The sequence below is a fragment of the Mytilus trossulus genome, chromosome 3, assembly GCF_036588685.1.
Source record: "Mytilus trossulus isolate FHL-02 chromosome 3, PNRI_Mtr1.1.1.hap1, whole genome shotgun sequence".
Classification (NCBI taxonomy): domain Eukaryota; kingdom Metazoa; phylum Mollusca; class Bivalvia; order Mytilida; family Mytilidae; genus Mytilus; species Mytilus trossulus.
The window spans coordinates 86,995,495-87,013,342 of NC_086375.1; the positions used below are offsets into that span (position 1 = coordinate 86,995,495).

A 17,848-nucleotide genomic window follows, 5' to 3' on the forward strand; every position below is an offset into this window, starting at 1 on the left:
TTTATAAATACCCCTGATCGGGTTTGTAAAGAATCAAAGGGTCCAAAATTGCATTTAAAACTAATTTTAAAATTTTTGATTTTTGATTAAGTGGTTGTGATTTTACCCTTTTGGGATACTGTTTAAAAAAACTTTGAAGAGTACAGTATTGCAGCAGATTTTTTCATTAGTCTTAGTGCTCAAGCCATGCAAGGCTTGGTTAGCAAAACAATTGCTTTTTGCATGGTACATAGAATCAAATTATTGTGTCAGTATATCAAACTGATTTTTGTGTATAGCACAATATTAATGTATCTAGTTAATTTGATATCAATTGTTCAAAATTCCATAGTAAACACATTACTGTTATATTACACTGTACTCAGTGTAGCTTTTTTTTCTTGTTTTATTCCAAAGACAATCATGTATTTTTGTTGTTGATTATTTATTTATTAGTATATTGTATTAATGCTTGTTGTTTATTGTTTATGTGTGTTATATTACATGCATTCCAATTTTTTTTTTATCATAGATTTAAAGATTGATTAAAGTTGATAAATCCATTAATCATATATTTCATTGAAAATTTTGAATTTCAATAAGAGGGTTCTTAAAAGACAATAAAATTAATATTCTCCAACAGTTTTGAATGATAAAATTCTTTAATTTCGCCTAACCATCTAAATTAACTCAACAATAGTAATCATGTCACAAAATGAAAAGTCCCTAATGGTTACTTGTGAGCTCGGTAGATTCATGGTGAAATCTTTGTGGTTGACTTTTGAGAATGACATATTTGTTATCAATATATGAATGGTTCTATTAGTGATTGAAGTGTTGTATGAATAGAAAACATCTCATTATAATATTATACAAGTTATGATCAAATTGACTATCCTAATTTTTGTACTTTCCTCATCAAGTCATGTCAATCATATGACATGTATGAATGATTCACTTACATATTTGTTATTTTGTAATCAGGGCAAGAGAAATCCTCCACATTTATATAACATTTTAATATTTGCTTGAAAAAAAAACTTAAACAAATTATAAAGCTCTGTAGTAAAAATATAATTTGAAAAATGTTTTACATACAATATTGTACTGATCGACGTATCATTGTTATGAAATATTCAGTTAACATGTTTTACATATAATTAATGATATTAATGGACCTATCATATTTGTTATTTTTGTCATTGACAGTTCAAATGAAAGTTTGACCTCTGTCAACACAAATCATTGGTCTGTGGAGGAGGAGATTTATTTTTTTGTATTATTTGCATTGAATATGAATTAGTCAAGTTAATGATTTATAGTAATTTATTTGTTCTTTTATTGGTAATTAATGCTCTGCTTTGAATTCCTTTTTATTTTCTACCTCTTTATTCATGTATGTCTAGTCCTAATACTGCCGCCCAGCTATATCGAAAACTATTATAAATATTTTAATTTTATTATATGCAGATTTTTTCCCCACAAAAACCTTCTCATATCCAATTTCTATTCACCATTGTTCACACAAGTAGCAAAGCTGATAGGTTTGATACAGTTATGAAATATGAGACGAGTAATTTGGCTTTGACATGAAATGCATATAAATTACAAATTGTTAGAAGTGATAATATTGTTGTATTCCTAATCTAAATACATCTTAAAATATGGCAAATGTTAATTAATTTTAACATGTGACATGTTTTGAATTTAGTAAATAGGAATATTGGAAATAATCAGGCTTTCCATATTTGATAAATTAGGTCATTTTTTTCCCCCATTTCCATTCTCAATTATATTATTATAAGTTTTCTTCTATGATATTTTGTTTGTGAAAAATGGCATGTATTAGTAAAATAATCAGATTATGTTCTGTATATCAATTATTTTATTTTTATTTATTCATTTGTGGGTTTGTGCAATAATATTTTCTTGTCACTAAATTCTGTACTGAAGTCTTTATAATTTAACTATTTCTTCAAATAAATTCAACAATTCAACTGTGTATTTTGTTATACTGACAGCCAATCAGTGTCTATGTGAGCAGTCCAGATATTAAGATTTAAGGAATACAAAACCAGTGATGTTTCCAATGCCATGAAATGACTTTAAGAAAAGTGCCAAACAGCTGCTAAAGGAGTAAGTTCGGTAAGGGTCATATTTGGCCCCAATTATAAAGTTCATAGTTACAAGACAATAAATGTTTTAAGTTGCCTTAAAGACATGTTAGAAAGTTAGAAACAGAACTGTTTTTGTCAAAGTTTAATTCTAGCACGTTGATTTGTACATCCAAAAAAGGTCAAAATAAGGGATTTTGGTGAAATTTGACAAAATCAGCTAGATTTCAACTAAATAAAGGACCAGGAAACATAGAGCGCAGGCGTCGACAAGCTTAAGATTCAAATAAGACATGTTAAATGTCTTCACAGACATTATTTTAAAAGATCTTTGTTGTCAACGTATGCGCTCTATGTTTCCTGTCCAAAAATCTATGAAAATTTACCCATTTTCATTGATTTTTTCGTGAAAAATCAATATGAGTACAACTTGTGACGTCATAATGAAACGCAGAAACGTAAAATTTTCAACAAAATGGTTTATATCCTAGCTAGTCAATGTATTAGCTGTAATTTATCGTGATATTGATCGATAAATCTGAATTTGAAATTTACGCTAAAGAAGGGGGCCATTTTACGACCTTATCGAACATACTCCTTTGAAATAAATACATTTGCCGGTTGCACTTTGTAATTACAGCTGTTTCACAAACCAAGCCTCTTTTGTGGAGATATATAATATTCATAGTAGATATTTTTGTTTTGTTTACATACATGAACTGATTCCAAGACATGATCTCTCAGTTTCGTTTTTTTGAAACTAAACTGAATTTCTAAAGAATGTATCCAGTATAAATTAATATGCACATAACTATATGGAATTCTGAGAATTGATTGATTGATTGTAGGTATTTAAACACCACTTTCAAGTGCCACTTTAGAGCTATTTGGTGGCAGCCAGTTTTATTGGTTGAGGAAGTCAGAGTTTCCGGAGAAAAGGAAAAATTACAATCCTATTGGCCAAATTCACTTGAAACTCTAGAGTTAACTTTACTAACTCAGGTTTCAACAATCCAAATAAACTCGGACCACTCGAGTTAACCCCTTTTACCCTGGTTCCAACCCTCACTGTGCCAGGGTTAAACTTGAGAAACCCTCTAATGACGTCAAACCAATCAGATTTTTTCTATTTTTTATGCTTAGTCAGGGCCTTACCCTCGAGTTACTTTGAAGTAGACTCTTAGAGTTTCAAGTAAACCTGGCCTGATAGTCCATTTGGAATGTAGTTGGGTGCACCTGCACAAGTAGGTTGAACTCACAACCTGAGTGTTGGCTGGCTAGTAATAACAGTAGTGGAACTATTTAGACCACTTGGCCACCAACCCAATTCTGAGGAAGGTGAAGTGCAGAATTTCAATATAAATTTAATGTTTGAAACCGTGTTTATATTGAACAGATTGAAACAAGTGAAGCTGCGAGCTACTGCTCAGTAATAATAGACCTGCCGCAAGTGGATAATCTTAATAGAGTAAAAATATGTTAGTGTTCCATAAACAGGAAGTTGTTGAGTGATAAATCTGAAAATGCATCACACTGTATGCATATGGCTAACTTTAATAAACTCTTAAAACTAAATTTCAGAAATCCCTGTAATGTAGTTTCTTAGAAAAATGGGACAAAAATTTTCAAATGGATGTTATGTGTGAAATGATGCTAGCGATTGGTTAACAGGAAGTTGTTGAGTGATGAATCTGAAAATGCATCACACTGTAAAGCAGACTTATATAGAGCCAGAAACTAAATTTCAAATTCCCTGTAATGTAGCAAAACAGTATACCAACGACTTTTTTGAAGCAAATGTATAAATATATTTGTAATATTGAATAAATACAATATCACATGCAGTTTTGAGAGTCGATACATGCATATTCATCTATTTATACTGAACAGGTATGGACTTTGCTCATTGTTGAAGGTTGTACAGTGAGCTATATTTGATAACTTCTGTGTTATTTTGTCTCCTGTGGAGGGTTGTCTCATTGGCCATAATACCACATTTTCTTTTTTAAATAATTAATGAGAACTTGTATCTGAGTTTATGATAACAACTTTACTATTAGTTTGATCTTGTTTATTACCAACAACATAGTTCATATATAATTACAAATACCATATTAAGATCACAAGTTTTGGAATCACGATTGTTTACAGAGACAGCAGTACGGTCATTTAATATCAGTATGGAAACATCATTCATTTATTTCAGGGCTATTGAATTGGAAATTACTCTTTTTGACAAATCAACTTTATTTTGTAACATTTAATTGATAGATTGATGTCAGTCAATATAACAAACATTACTTTTTTTCATTATCGTCTAAAACTGAATCTTTTCTTTATTTAAGATTGATATAAATTCATAAAAATAAATCATGTTTTAACAAAATACTCATGTCATCCAATATTGAAGGAATACTTTAAAACAAGGAATGTCTTTTACTGAGAGAATGTTGGTATTGGTGTGTGATGTCGTCCATTGTACTGTCTAAATAATAGTATCTAGTATCTTTTTTGTGTTATTTATATTTTGTCTTGGACAGAGGCAGATTTAGGGGGGGGGGGGGGGCCAGGCTCCCCCTTTTGAGAAAAAAATATGGTTGCTTATATAGGGAATCACTGAAGCGTGAGGAAATCAGGCCCCCACTTATGAAAATTTCTGGATCCGCCACTGTGGGAGATAGATGTTGCTGAACAGACTAGTTCTTATATTAATTATTTAAACAGAAATTTTATGAATGCATGACTGCAAGAATTTAGAGAAAGTAACAAGTTAATATTAACAGGATGAGATATGTGGTATCCAACAAAGGGACATAACACACCTGAATTATTAATGGTAGAATAAAATTAATTTATACTGACTTGCTGAAAGAGACCAGCCCTTTAGGACCTATGACATGAATCTAAAAGTAGTTTTCAAATTAAAAATGAACATCAAATAAATTCATTTAGAGTGCAAGACAATATGCATTTGAGGCAAGGAGAACTGCCAAGTACTGTTATTATCCAAATCTGTCCCTTATAATAATTGATTCAAAACTGTCATGTAGGTAGTTAATGGTGACAGATATATCTTGGTGTATCTCTGCTACTAACTAATTGTTAGCTATCAAGGTTCAGGGCTGATTACAAGTAATGGTAAATGCATCAATGATTATAAAGACAACAGACGGCACAATCAAGTCTTCCAGTGATCAATACATATTAGGAGAGAGTAAGTGTAAAGGTTTTGAGAATATATCTATCTGTACAACATAGCACAAGAAAAACAGAATCATTTTTATATCTTCATGCATAAATTTTTCAAAATTAAAAATAAAACATTGATAGTTTATCTATATATATAGCTAATATATATTAATAAAAAATACACCATAAACATCTTTCCTTACCGTTACATAAATCATCAACTCACATACACACAAACACACACACATTCAACTACTAAGGAATGTTATTATCTCAGTACTAAATGTCTATATATAAATTAGCTCTACTTCCCAAGTTACAGCATGGTAAATCAACAAGAAAATAAATACTTCACAGAATATAAACTCAAACAATTCTGATTAAATAGCAATGTGAATAATGTTAAATGCAAATTACATTTTTAACTGTATAGATATACTTTGTTTCATCAAAAGATATACCATTAACACAATAAATGTTGTAAAGAAGAAATCATTAGAGCTTTCTTATGTTACCCTTTTTTTGTTAAATACATTTGTACAAATGTACTATTAATATTATATGCTCATATTTTATCATCATGATACATTTGACATACTAAGCATCCACAATCTTTCACACTTAATATCATACATACACATGTGCTATCAAATCAATAAGTATACTACACATCTACTACACTTAAACTCAGATACATTTGTGCTAATCAAATTATTCAGTATACATAATAAACTTGGGACTGGAATATTTCTCACACACCCATAAGAACTGTCTATCTTGTCATACTAAATTTAAGGTATAACGACAACAAATTGATAAGTCTAACAAATATCAATTTATGTGACTAACGTTTACTGTTACAAAACAATTAGTACATTTAGTGCTTTGAAAAGAAATTTTCAGTCCAGTAAATAATTCTAAAGTCTAGTTATGGTCAATGATTTTTTTAAGTTGTATTTTTGTTTATGTCTAAGTGTTAATTAATCTTTCTTTAGCCTAGTTGTTGTCATTCTATATATAATACTATCCCTTCCTGGGTCCATGTGCCACATACCATAGCTTACACTGAATAAAACAATAGCAAGGATAATCATAAACCATAATATAATGTTGAAAATGGCTGGATAATCTTCTCCATAGTCTTTGGATAAATTAAGTTGTTTCATAGAATCATCAGGTCCTGGTGTCTGTAAAATAAATAGATAAAATTATTACACCTTACATATATTTTAAACAATTCTATTGGTTAAAAGGTTATCACATGACATGGAATAATTCAGTTAATTTTAATTCAATTGCAAGGAAGGACGAATAACCCTTAAAATTTACACCAGCGAATAACCTTTTGTGTTGGTTGATTTGTACTTGAGTTATCTCCCATGAAAATGATGTCACAGACGTAAATAAACAAAATGGCAGTGTTCATGTTACACTGGAAGCCCATCAAGAGAAGAGGAAAGAAGGCATTGGACATAAATAGAGTTCCAGCAGACGATGATATATTTTATAAACAGTCCTTTTCAGGGCCATCAATATTTTACAAAAAAAATCTACCTATATAAATGTTGAACCTCCAAAAAACTATGCTACAGAGTCATTTCATAAACTTTTCCATTAATCTCCTTTTTGTGTATGCATTAGGTAGGAGAATAGGTTTTAAACTCATCACTTATGGAAATGTACAACTCTCTGCCCTATCCTAATATATGCTGGTGTGGCCTTTCAAAATATTGACATATCTTTAAAGCATTACTATCATCTTATTCTAGAACTACTGGTCAGGTTCTCCAAATAAATACTCACAGGTGTGGGATCAGCTTTTAAACTCCTAACTTTACGGACATATCCTGCTTTCTCTGGCACAATGGTCAAAACTTCTACCATCACATTATCTTTATATAACTTTTTAAAATCTTCAGTCATCTAAAATGAAACAAACATGAAAAAAATTATAATCTTTTCTTTATCTGACATATAGAGGTTTTTCTGTTAAGGGCTGTTCCCGAAAATACTATATGAAATTTGGGGGATTAAGGCAAACAGAATAGCTCCTCCAACCTTTAAAAGTGTAAAAGGAGGGGGGGAAGAGATTTGAAATTTTACTTAATGACCCCGACTTTCATGATAAAGACTCAAAGCAACTACTGAGCTGATGATACCCTCTGGAACTTATAGTCAATCAGCAGTGGTATAAACACAATACTAGTAAATAAACTATCACTTCATATTTTTTTGAATCCTAAATGGCTTCAAATAATAAGGATGGGTGATGTGGCCTGTTAAAATGGTCTAAAAGACTGAGATATCAAATACAAGTTGACCAATTTATACACAGTCACATCTGCATGATTAAATTATGCCAGAAAAATTTGGGATAAGATACTTGCAGGAAGTTTGGTGATACTGGCTGCAAACAAAGCGATTTTTTTTTATTATAACATTATGTAATACCTTATTTATAAAATTATTCACAAGGTCACTAGCATCAGCTGCTTGTGTTGATTGGTCACCATGTTTGTCCATGATGTCACGTAACCCTGTCACAGTAAATGAGAATAGATCTGGTGACTTTGTGGACATCATCTCAGGCTTGTCTGATATCTACAAAAGAAATAATAATGTCAAGATAATCATAAAATTATTGTCCGTTATGTTTTTGTCCATGATGTGACCTACACTTGTCACAGTAAATTAGAAAGGACCTTGTAACTTTGTGGACATTGCTTGAAATTGAAAAATACTTACAAAAGCACCATGTATTGTGATTTTCAAAAAATTGTAATAGAAGAAACAGTTTTATTTTGCCATAGACCTTTTTTCTTCAGTTGGGTGATGAAGATTGTAAAGTTTGAGACTAATTATAAGTCAAATAATAGTTAACAAGAAAAATCGTCTTAGTCATTTAAGTTTCAGTATTTCAGTTAATGTTTTGCAAATGTTCTGTGACCCTTGAAAGTTGACTTCAAAATTAATATGGACTCTTTTCCTTGTGTGTATGCATGTATTATTTACCAAATATTGCAAGTGATTGATAATATATGGCTCAGACAGCAATCATTACGTCGTTCCAACTTCAACGATCTTGTAACTCCTCTTTAAGAATGAAGAAGTTGGAATACTTAGATTACAATTACAATGTCACATAACTGTGTTAATGTATGCAAAATAATATTTAATTTTGTCTTTCTATAAATAATATATATGCAACTGTGAATCATTTACATTATTTTTAAGGTCTTTCAATAATGTGAATGTCAACAATCACTGCTGCTGGTTGACCAGTTTTAAAATGATTTAATTTTTCAATGCTTACAAAGTTGGAATCATCTTGACATTTTTAAAGCATGACATTTCAGTTTAACAAATGGTAGTGATAACAGCTTCAAGCATCACCAAATATAGTTAGTTTTCCCATTTACCATTTATTACACACACACCTTTTCACACATACCGTATTAACAACATCTTGAACCATCTGAAGTTCTCCCATTAACTTTAGGTCTGTTGGATGACTGCTATTCAAGGTTCCTACTGTATGCTGGTTCAGCACAGAATCAGAGTCTAATAGTCTGTCAGCCATTCTCCTCATTGTATCAGGTAACTTACGGAAAACATCAAAATCTGTATGCACATCAAAGAACTGCAATGAAATTAACAAAAGCCAATTTAGATATAATAGAATAGTTATAATACCAATATCTTTCTTCATGAATTGACGTAAAAGAAAAGTAAAAGAGTCTAGGTGCATGTTAGATTTTTACAATTAGGTTAGAACTATAAAGTCTAGAGTACATTTATACACCATGATCATGATGATAAACTACTGTTTGCATAAGTGTCATGACTGCAATGTAACTACAAAATGCGTATTTATATACAAGGTAAACTTAATGATAGGACGCAATGATGGAATATGATGTACGATAAGGTCAATAAAGTTCCCATAACATCTTTGCCTGTCATCTTTCTTGGTATTTATGACTGTGTTTTTATCAACCAATTTTTTCTCTTATAACTCTTTTTACCTACCCAATATATGAATATGTATACATTTTAAAAATCTAAATAATATGAAAAGGTTTAGAATAACAGAACCCCAGCGGCACCCCTAAAGTCCCATATCAATTAAGAATTGAAGTGGCACCCCTGAGAGACAAATATCAATCACACTTACATTATTGTCGACACCTGTATCAATCATCAAAGGATTGGTATCAAAGAATGTATCCTGTATCACATTCATCATCTGACCAACATCTACTGAAGGAATGTCCTGAAAAATATAAACAGTAATGTCACATCAAAGAATGTATCCTGTAGTACATTCATCATCTGACCAACATCTACTGAAGGAATGTCCTGAAAGAGATAAACAGTTATGTCACATCAAAGAATGTATCCTGTATCACATTCATCATCTGACCAACATCTACTGAAGGAATGTCCTGAAAAAGATAAACAGTAATGTCACATCAAAGAATGTATCCTGTAGTACATTCATCATCTGACCAACATCTACTGAAGGAATGTCCTGAAAGAGGTAAACAGTAATGTCACATCACTGATTCATAATCTAAATTTTGTTACTACAATCCTTTTTTAAAGTACAATGTACTATTATGTTGACAGTAGATTTTGTGTATCATTTGAATAGTACCACTGTGAAATGATTATTTTTGGAATAACATGAATAATCGTAACTGCTGGTCTTTTCTTAAACATGTTAAAACTTAATTATTGTGTGCAATTTCTCTTTATTTTTATTTTAATCTAGTCATGCTGGTTAGCATGGTTAGATAGAAAGAATCTTTGGAAGTTCACATGATATGAATTTCTACCATAGACATAATAACAATCAAAGAGCTGAATAGCTCTGAGGGGAAAGACGGACCTTGTTTCTATTTAATTATGTTTTTGGAAAAGGGGGGGGGGGGGGGGGGGGGGGGGGGGGTATCTTTTGATAGTTTTCATATGAAGAATGAAAAAGAGAACAGCTAGAACATGTAGAAAGGTTGACAATATTGAAATCAATTGTTGTTTATGTAATTTCATTTCCTTAGTTTAGGATTCAATTTGGACCAATGGAAGAGATCTGCATCTTCTAAATCTAAACATTTGATTAAAGTTGATAGCTAATTATCTAAAACTCAACTGAATTCTGTCATTTCACGACAACTACAATATTTTTTGAAATCTTGATTGTGTACAACTGAACTGCAGGCTAGGGCCATTTTCCATTTTTTGTGACAGTACTCTTGGATTTTAAAGTTTTTTCTTTAGAAAGTGTGGACTGAATAATCTATTCAGTTTTAAATTTCCATTGTTAAAGTTCTGAGTTACAACTCTCATCACAGGGAAACAGCTACTAATAAAAAAAACAATATGAGTGTTGTAAACTGTGTGAAGCTTGTTTCCAAATCTTAATTTTGAAATATTTGTAAATAATAAATATGTTTAAACTACAAAATGCAAATTTTTATTATTTTTTTTTTAACCATTACAATGATTATGTAGGTACACAAAAATTCAGTTTTAATAGAAGACTACTTATCCAATGAAATGTCACATTTGAAGTGTTTAAATACATTAACTTTTATTTTAGTGGATAATTACTCATCAATTGAGGTGCTCCTGAATTAGAGGAAGATTCTCAGAATTTTTACAGAAAAAAAAGTGGTCTCACTAATTAGCGACAAGAAGAATTTTAGCGTCAAGAAGCGACAAGAAGAATATTTTTTTCTTGTCGCTAAATAGTCTTCTTGACCCTTCGTGTCGCTTTTTGAAGCTTCTTGTCTCTAATTAGTGAGACCCAAAAAAAGTAATAAAATCGTTTCTTTCCCCTGTCTCATGTAAACCCACGATCTTTGTTTATTCTGAAAGTTGTTGACCTACAAATTAAAGTATTGCATGTTGATGTTTAAATCATCTACAGTAAACAATATTATGTTATAATAGATTTAACAAATACGAATTTGTAATTAGTGCACGATCTCTAAGAATGATTTAAATAACCAGTGAACTGGTGAAGGATATCCCTGCTTCTTCCATGAATGACGTCACTATAAAATACAATGTAGGTTGGATATATTTAGAATATCTCGTCATACTAATTTTCCGGATTGTAAAATAAACGTAAATAGTGTAAAGGAGAGTTCAAGATACGATAATTTCGTGAGAAACAGAAGGGAAATGTGTAAAAAAGTGTTTAAAGTCAAACTATTCATTTCTGAGTCTCCTTCTCTTCAATCTAAGTAAGATTTGTTGGGGGGTTTTCCACACTATAACATGTATAAAAACAAAATGAATGATGTGAGGGAGTGTCACTCTGGTCAATCCCATAGGGGATTGACGGCTTGAAGCCGTCTTTCCCCAAAAACTTACACTTTTCACAGGATATTTTGCAACATTTTTCACACTCAATGGCTTCTTTCCTTCTGCTGTTACAACTGTCATTAGGACGTTTGCTTTTGGTCTGTTAAACAATGATCCCTGATTAAGTCCTGACCATTTCACATCCTACAATACCAAAAACCAAATAATCATCAATGACTTAGTTCCATCTTTAAAACTATGAAAGTATTGAAAGGCAGAAATTAAACTTATAATAATAAACAAAACCATTCAAGTTGATGTCTATAAATGAAAAGTCATGATAATAAAATTCATGCAGGTAGTTCTTTTCCACAGAAATAAGATAAAGTTCTATGTTAATTCATATATTTGTACATATGTTGGATAAATGTAAGGCTCTCTTTATCAATTTTTGTTGTAATTTGGGTACACTGTACATTACCCACACATTTTGGTTAGCAATTTATTTTTGTGATTAGAAAAATAAAGCAAAATTATGTAAATCATCCAGAATATGAAATACAACTGTACATGGAGATTCCACTCTGATCTTACATCATGATTATATATCTAGACTTGAAAGAAGATATGATCATATGAGAAAATAATAGAATCATGAATATCAATCTCCACAAAATTACTTTGAAAAAGCTAAATGTGAAATAACAAGTGTTACTGTTTGTAATATTGCATCTTTAGAAATGTTTAGATCCTGTAACATATTAGTTTTATTGTTGATTTTAGAAAATGTAATTCCTTATCATGAACGTACATACACTGTACATGACCTATGATGTTTTAACATTGACATAATATATTCTATGAAAAATTAAAGTTTTTTTGTTTGTTTTTTTAAAACTTGGACCTAACAATAGCTACATGTATTGTGTAAACTGTTGTGTCTGTTAGAACTTGCATTATAATTACTGATTACGATTACAGAGATTGATTTACATTGTACCCCATCCCTGATTTAAATAAACATGAACACTGTGTTTGTAAGTACTCCAGAAACATCACTTATCAATAGTTTTGGGTCTGTCTTACATTTAAGTATAGTTATCATGTCAGAACTTTGGTGTCACAATGAATATGTATGTGTGTAATTACTTGTAGGTTGTCTATTTGAACACCAAGAGTATATGTAAATACTTCACTGGTCTGTTTGGCCTTGACCTAACTCCTGCTTTATTTACCTCTGTTGGAACACCAAGTGTATGTGTTATCACTTTAGATACATCACTTGTCTGTAGGTTGTCTGCTTGCTGTTGGAATGTTATGTATTTTGGTGCATGTGTTACAATCAATTCTTGACATATAATTTGGCTGATGAGACAATCTATTAAAAAAACAGAGGTTGATGTCATTCAATTTATATAAATGCAATCTGATCTAACAGGAATTCAATAGTTTATCTTCAAATACATACATGTAAGGAAACTGTAATTATGATTAAATATAAAGACAGGCACCCTACTGGCAAGATTTGAACAAGAAAGCACAGAAATGACAGAAAAATATAATCACAAGTTAGACATTGTTTTTGGATTTATCATGTTTATAGCAAAAAAGGACATTTTGACCTACAATGCTTACCAGAATATCCCCAATAACAAAATTACAGTACATAGGGAGGGGGATGGGACCTTTATCAGGACTCTTGGATTGGTGGTGTTCGAAAGATCAGGATTTTAAGATTGACCCTTTCATGATCCGGGAATTCTTTTTTTTCGAATTTTGGGATGTCAGGATTTAAATTTATTTATTTAAATTCTGGACCGTCAAGATTTTGTGTTTATAAGCCTGGGATATCAGGACCCCTCCTTCCCCTCTCCTCATGGAGGAAATTACATAGAGGCTGATTCACACAAGGCTTAATATGCACCTGAGAACAGCTGTGCCATAAGATTGAGGTTTGAGCATGTTGAGGATACATGTACACATCGAAAAAAAAAATAGTATGATTTCATATGATCTGATTTTAATATTTATTATTAACAACAACATATTAGTAACTAACTCATTACTTGTCGTACAGGATATTTAACCTGATTGAACAACACCACTGTTTTTTGTCTGTGGACATAAAGATAAACATCGAAAACTCGATAGAACTTAAATCCTGACATCCCAAAATTCGAAAAAAAAGAATTCCGGATCATGACAAATCTGGTATCTCTGCACTAAAGAAAGACAGTAACATCATTACAGACGCTACAGAGAAAGCAAATCTCTTAAACGAACAATTTCAATCTGTATTTACCCCAGTAACAGATGACCCAATACCAAACAAAGGCATCAGTTCACATCCTAATATCAGTGAATTACATATAACATCAAACGGGATTGAAAAACTCTTAAATAAGATCAACCCACATAAAGCCACCAGCCCAGATAACATCAGTGGCCGCTTACTGAAAGAAATGAAGACAGAAATTGCACCAATACTATGCTTAATCTTTAACAATTCGTACAACACTGGTATTACACCTAACGACTGGAAACACGCTAGAGTCGCACCAGCATACAAAAAAGGGGATAAGCATAAACCGGTCAATTATAGACCTATCTCATTAACATGTATTTGCTGCAAGTTAATGGAACACATAGTAACATCACATATTATGAAATATCTCGAATCAAATAATATCTTGTACGACCTTCAACATGGCTTTCGGTGCTCTCGATCTTGTGAGACACAACTTCTCTCCTTCATCCAAGAACTTCAATCCACAAACAATTCAAATACACAAACAGACCTTGTAATAATGGACTTTGCGAAAGCCTTTGATAAAGTTCCGCATCGTCACTTACTATACAAATTACACTACATGTATTTTGGCATTAATGGAAACACTTTAAATTGGATCTCTGCATTTCTCTCTGATCAAACCCAGACAGTTGTTCTGGATGGAAGATCATCAAGCACAGTCCCGGTCACCTCTGGGGTTCCTCAAGGTACTGTCTTAGGTCCAGTCTTATTCTTGGCGTATATCAACGACCTTCCAGACTACCTTACACATAGCAAACTAAGACTATTTGCTGATGACAGTATCATATACATGCCAGTTAAATCCCAGAGTGACTGCCTAAACCTGCAAGCTGACCTTGACACAGCTGCAAAATGGGAAGAGGACTGACTGATGGCCTTCCACCCAGACAAGTGTAATGTTCTCTCTGTAACAACTAAACGTCAACCTTTAAAACATAATTACACTCTCCACAATCATATACTAGAATCTGTTACATCTGCTAAGTACTTAGGCATCACATTACAATCAAACCTTAAATGGGACAAACACATAGATGACAATATATCGAAGGCCAACAAAACTCTCGGCTTCCTTCACAACCTGAAAACATCAAATCAAAACATCAAGAGCCAGGCATACCAAGCACTTGTCCATCTCAAACTCGAATACTCTTGCTCAGTTTGGGACCCCCACACTTCAGAATCTATTTCAAAGATAGAGATGGTCCAAAGGCGAGCTGCTGGGTATGCCTGCAACAGGTATCATAATACTAGTAGTGTATCAAACATGCTGAACACACTAAACTGGCCTATTTTAACACAACGCAGACTGCGTGCACGACTGGTTATGATGTACAAGATCACACATCAACTTGTTGCTATACCATCTAGCACAATTCTCATTCCATCAGACTCAAGAACCAGAAAACATCATTCTCACACCTTCAGACAAATTTATACATCAAAAGACTCACAGATTTTCATTTTTCCCATACACAATTACTCAATAAAATCTTTTACCATCCTCAGTAGTAAATACACAGACAGTCGACTCTTTCAGAGATCAGCTATCATATGCTGTTCTCTCCACTATTATTTAAAAAACTTCATCTCATGAATCCTACCGTAGTCTAAGATCGTTCATCTTGTCAGTTCGTTAGGTATTTGTGTTTGAACTTAACACACAGGGAAACTCCGCATTGATGTCACTACGGTACTTCTGGCGTAGAAAAACAGTGCAAAATACGTTTTTTCTGCACTTTTGAATAAAAAAACATTTCTAAAGGTAATTTTTCATTGTTGTTCTAAATTATTGCCAAAAAATGCCAATTTTCTAATGCCCGTTTCAATCCCAACTTCCGAATATTTAAAACATTCTAGAACTTCACAAAATCCCATTTCCGGCCTCCATAGCTTTGTGTACATTCCATTCAGCGTCATCAATCTTGTGGCAGGCAATACAGGTCAAGCAAATCGTATTTTTAGGAATTTAAAAATGACATGCTCCTTACCTCTTTCTCGATTTTCCCGTGAAATAAGCCCAACCAAAATGAAAGGAAAAATATATGAAAAAACGATGTCCATGCTATAATTTTGAACAGGCATATAGAGTTACAATTTACATTTATTTTTCATAGAATTTTATTTTTATTCATTATAAAAACATCGATATTCTGACCATCATGACTGTAGGTAAATATTCATACAAAATTCCCTTGATGTCAAAAGGGATGGCAAAAAAAGAGTTTTCCTGTTGAATAAAACCCAGAACTATTGCAAACTATTTTGAAGCAATATCCCAGAAAGAAATAACGTAATTGCCGTACACTGAAAAATCCCCTAATTGACAGTAGAGCAATTTGATTGGATATAACGAATTGACATCACGTGATTTTGACGCCATTGAAATTTTAATGTAAACAAACAAGGTCAGAAGGTTCCGTATGGGACATCATTGTACATTTAGTTACTGACAAACAATTAAGAGTTATCAAGCTTGCCAATGCATGGTTATAAAAAATTAAAGCTAAGTCTACAGAAAAAATAAGAAAAAAATAGCCTTAGTATAACGACTTATCATTACACCTGGATACATAGTTTTAATCACTACATCTGTTCTTTGCACTGTTTGTAAATAACTAAAATATAAACTTAATTTTAATAAATAGGCCACGTATGCACCAGTTATTAATCATCTTTATTCAGATGGAAAACTGGAAAACTTAAAGAAGAAGAACTGACACACAGTGACAGGAAATTAGTACAAATAAAAAGAACTGACACACTGTCACACAGGAAATTAGTACAAATAAATGTGTCGCATAAGTCTAATGCAGATTATTTAAGAGTCAAAACAAAATTAAGGGTATTTCAAAACTAAATTAAATTTGTCTTTGTTAAATTGTTACTCACAAATGCTTAAAATTTGCAAAATATTGGTTTTCGGTCGAAAAATCAACACTTTGACAGCCATGTTGAATTTTCATGTGATTAAATTCGTTCGGATGTCTATTGAGTTACCGACCATAAATTATGTAAAGTCAAAAGAATACCGAACATAAAACATAACCACGGATCGGATAAGTATACATACGAAAAATAAGGAAACTCTTCTCGGTTCACAAACACGTTCGCCCCTTACCGGATCGCCCCACCTATGTTATACTATTCGGTCTGAGTCCGGTTGCCCATTTAATGTCTTTTTTTTATATAGATTTTAATTATTAGGTAGATGGGGTGGGGTGTCTAAAATTATAAATCATAGATTTTTTTAATAATTTGCCAAAAATTATGCAGCTAATATAATGCTTTAAAAAAAAAAAGAAAAAAAAAAAGAAGGCACTGGCTACCGTTACATGGAAATGTATAATAAAAAAACATGTTGTTTCATTGGAGACTCAATGCCGGAATGCATGGTTGGGTAAGGACCTGTTTAATTAAGAATGTAACAATAATTATTGAGGCTACGGTTACATTGCGTTATTGTTACGTGAAAAAAAGCAATGTACTATGGGACTAGTCTAGTAATATACATGTACTAAATAATAAAAGTTATTTTATATTTACAATACATACATTTATTACATACAATTTATTTACTGTATTTTTAGCTCACCTGGCCCAAAGGGTCAAGTGAGCTTTTCCCATCACAAAGCGTCCGTCGTCCGTCGTCCGTCGTCGTTCACTTTTACAAAAATCTTCTCCTCTGAAACTACTGGTCCAAATTAATCCAAACTTGGCCACAATCATCATTGGGGTATCTAATTTAAAAAAATTGTTAGTGACCCAGCTAACCATCCAAGATGGCCGCCATGGCTAAACATAGAACATAGTGATGGGAAAAGCTCACTTGACCCTTTGGGCCAGGTGAGCTAAAAATACAGTAAATAAATTGTATGTTATAAATGTATGTATTGTAAATATAAAATAACTTTTATTATTTAGTACATGTATATTACTAGAC

At 32.0% G+C, this 17,848-nt stretch overlaps 1 protein-coding gene across 1 annotated transcript; it reads right to left on the reverse strand.

The window, feature by feature from the left end:
• Positions 1-4,151: 4,151 nt before the first annotated feature.
• LOC134712736 (renin receptor-like) lies at positions 4,152-16,951 on the reverse strand. Its single transcript, XM_063574575.1, has 8 exons — positions 16,798-16,951; positions 12,830-12,972; positions 11,664-11,798; positions 9,457-9,555; positions 8,734-8,922; positions 7,734-7,883; positions 7,086-7,205; positions 4,152-6,469 (listed from the first exon to the last, which is right to left on the reverse strand). The coding sequence occupies exons 1-8, from the start codon at positions 16,856-16,858 to the stop codon at positions 6,263-6,265; spliced, it is 1,104 nt and encodes a 367-aa protein (XP_063430645.1). The 5' UTR covers positions 16,859-16,951; the 3' UTR covers positions 4,152-6,262.
• Between the last annotated feature and the right edge of the window lie 897 nt (positions 16,952-17,848).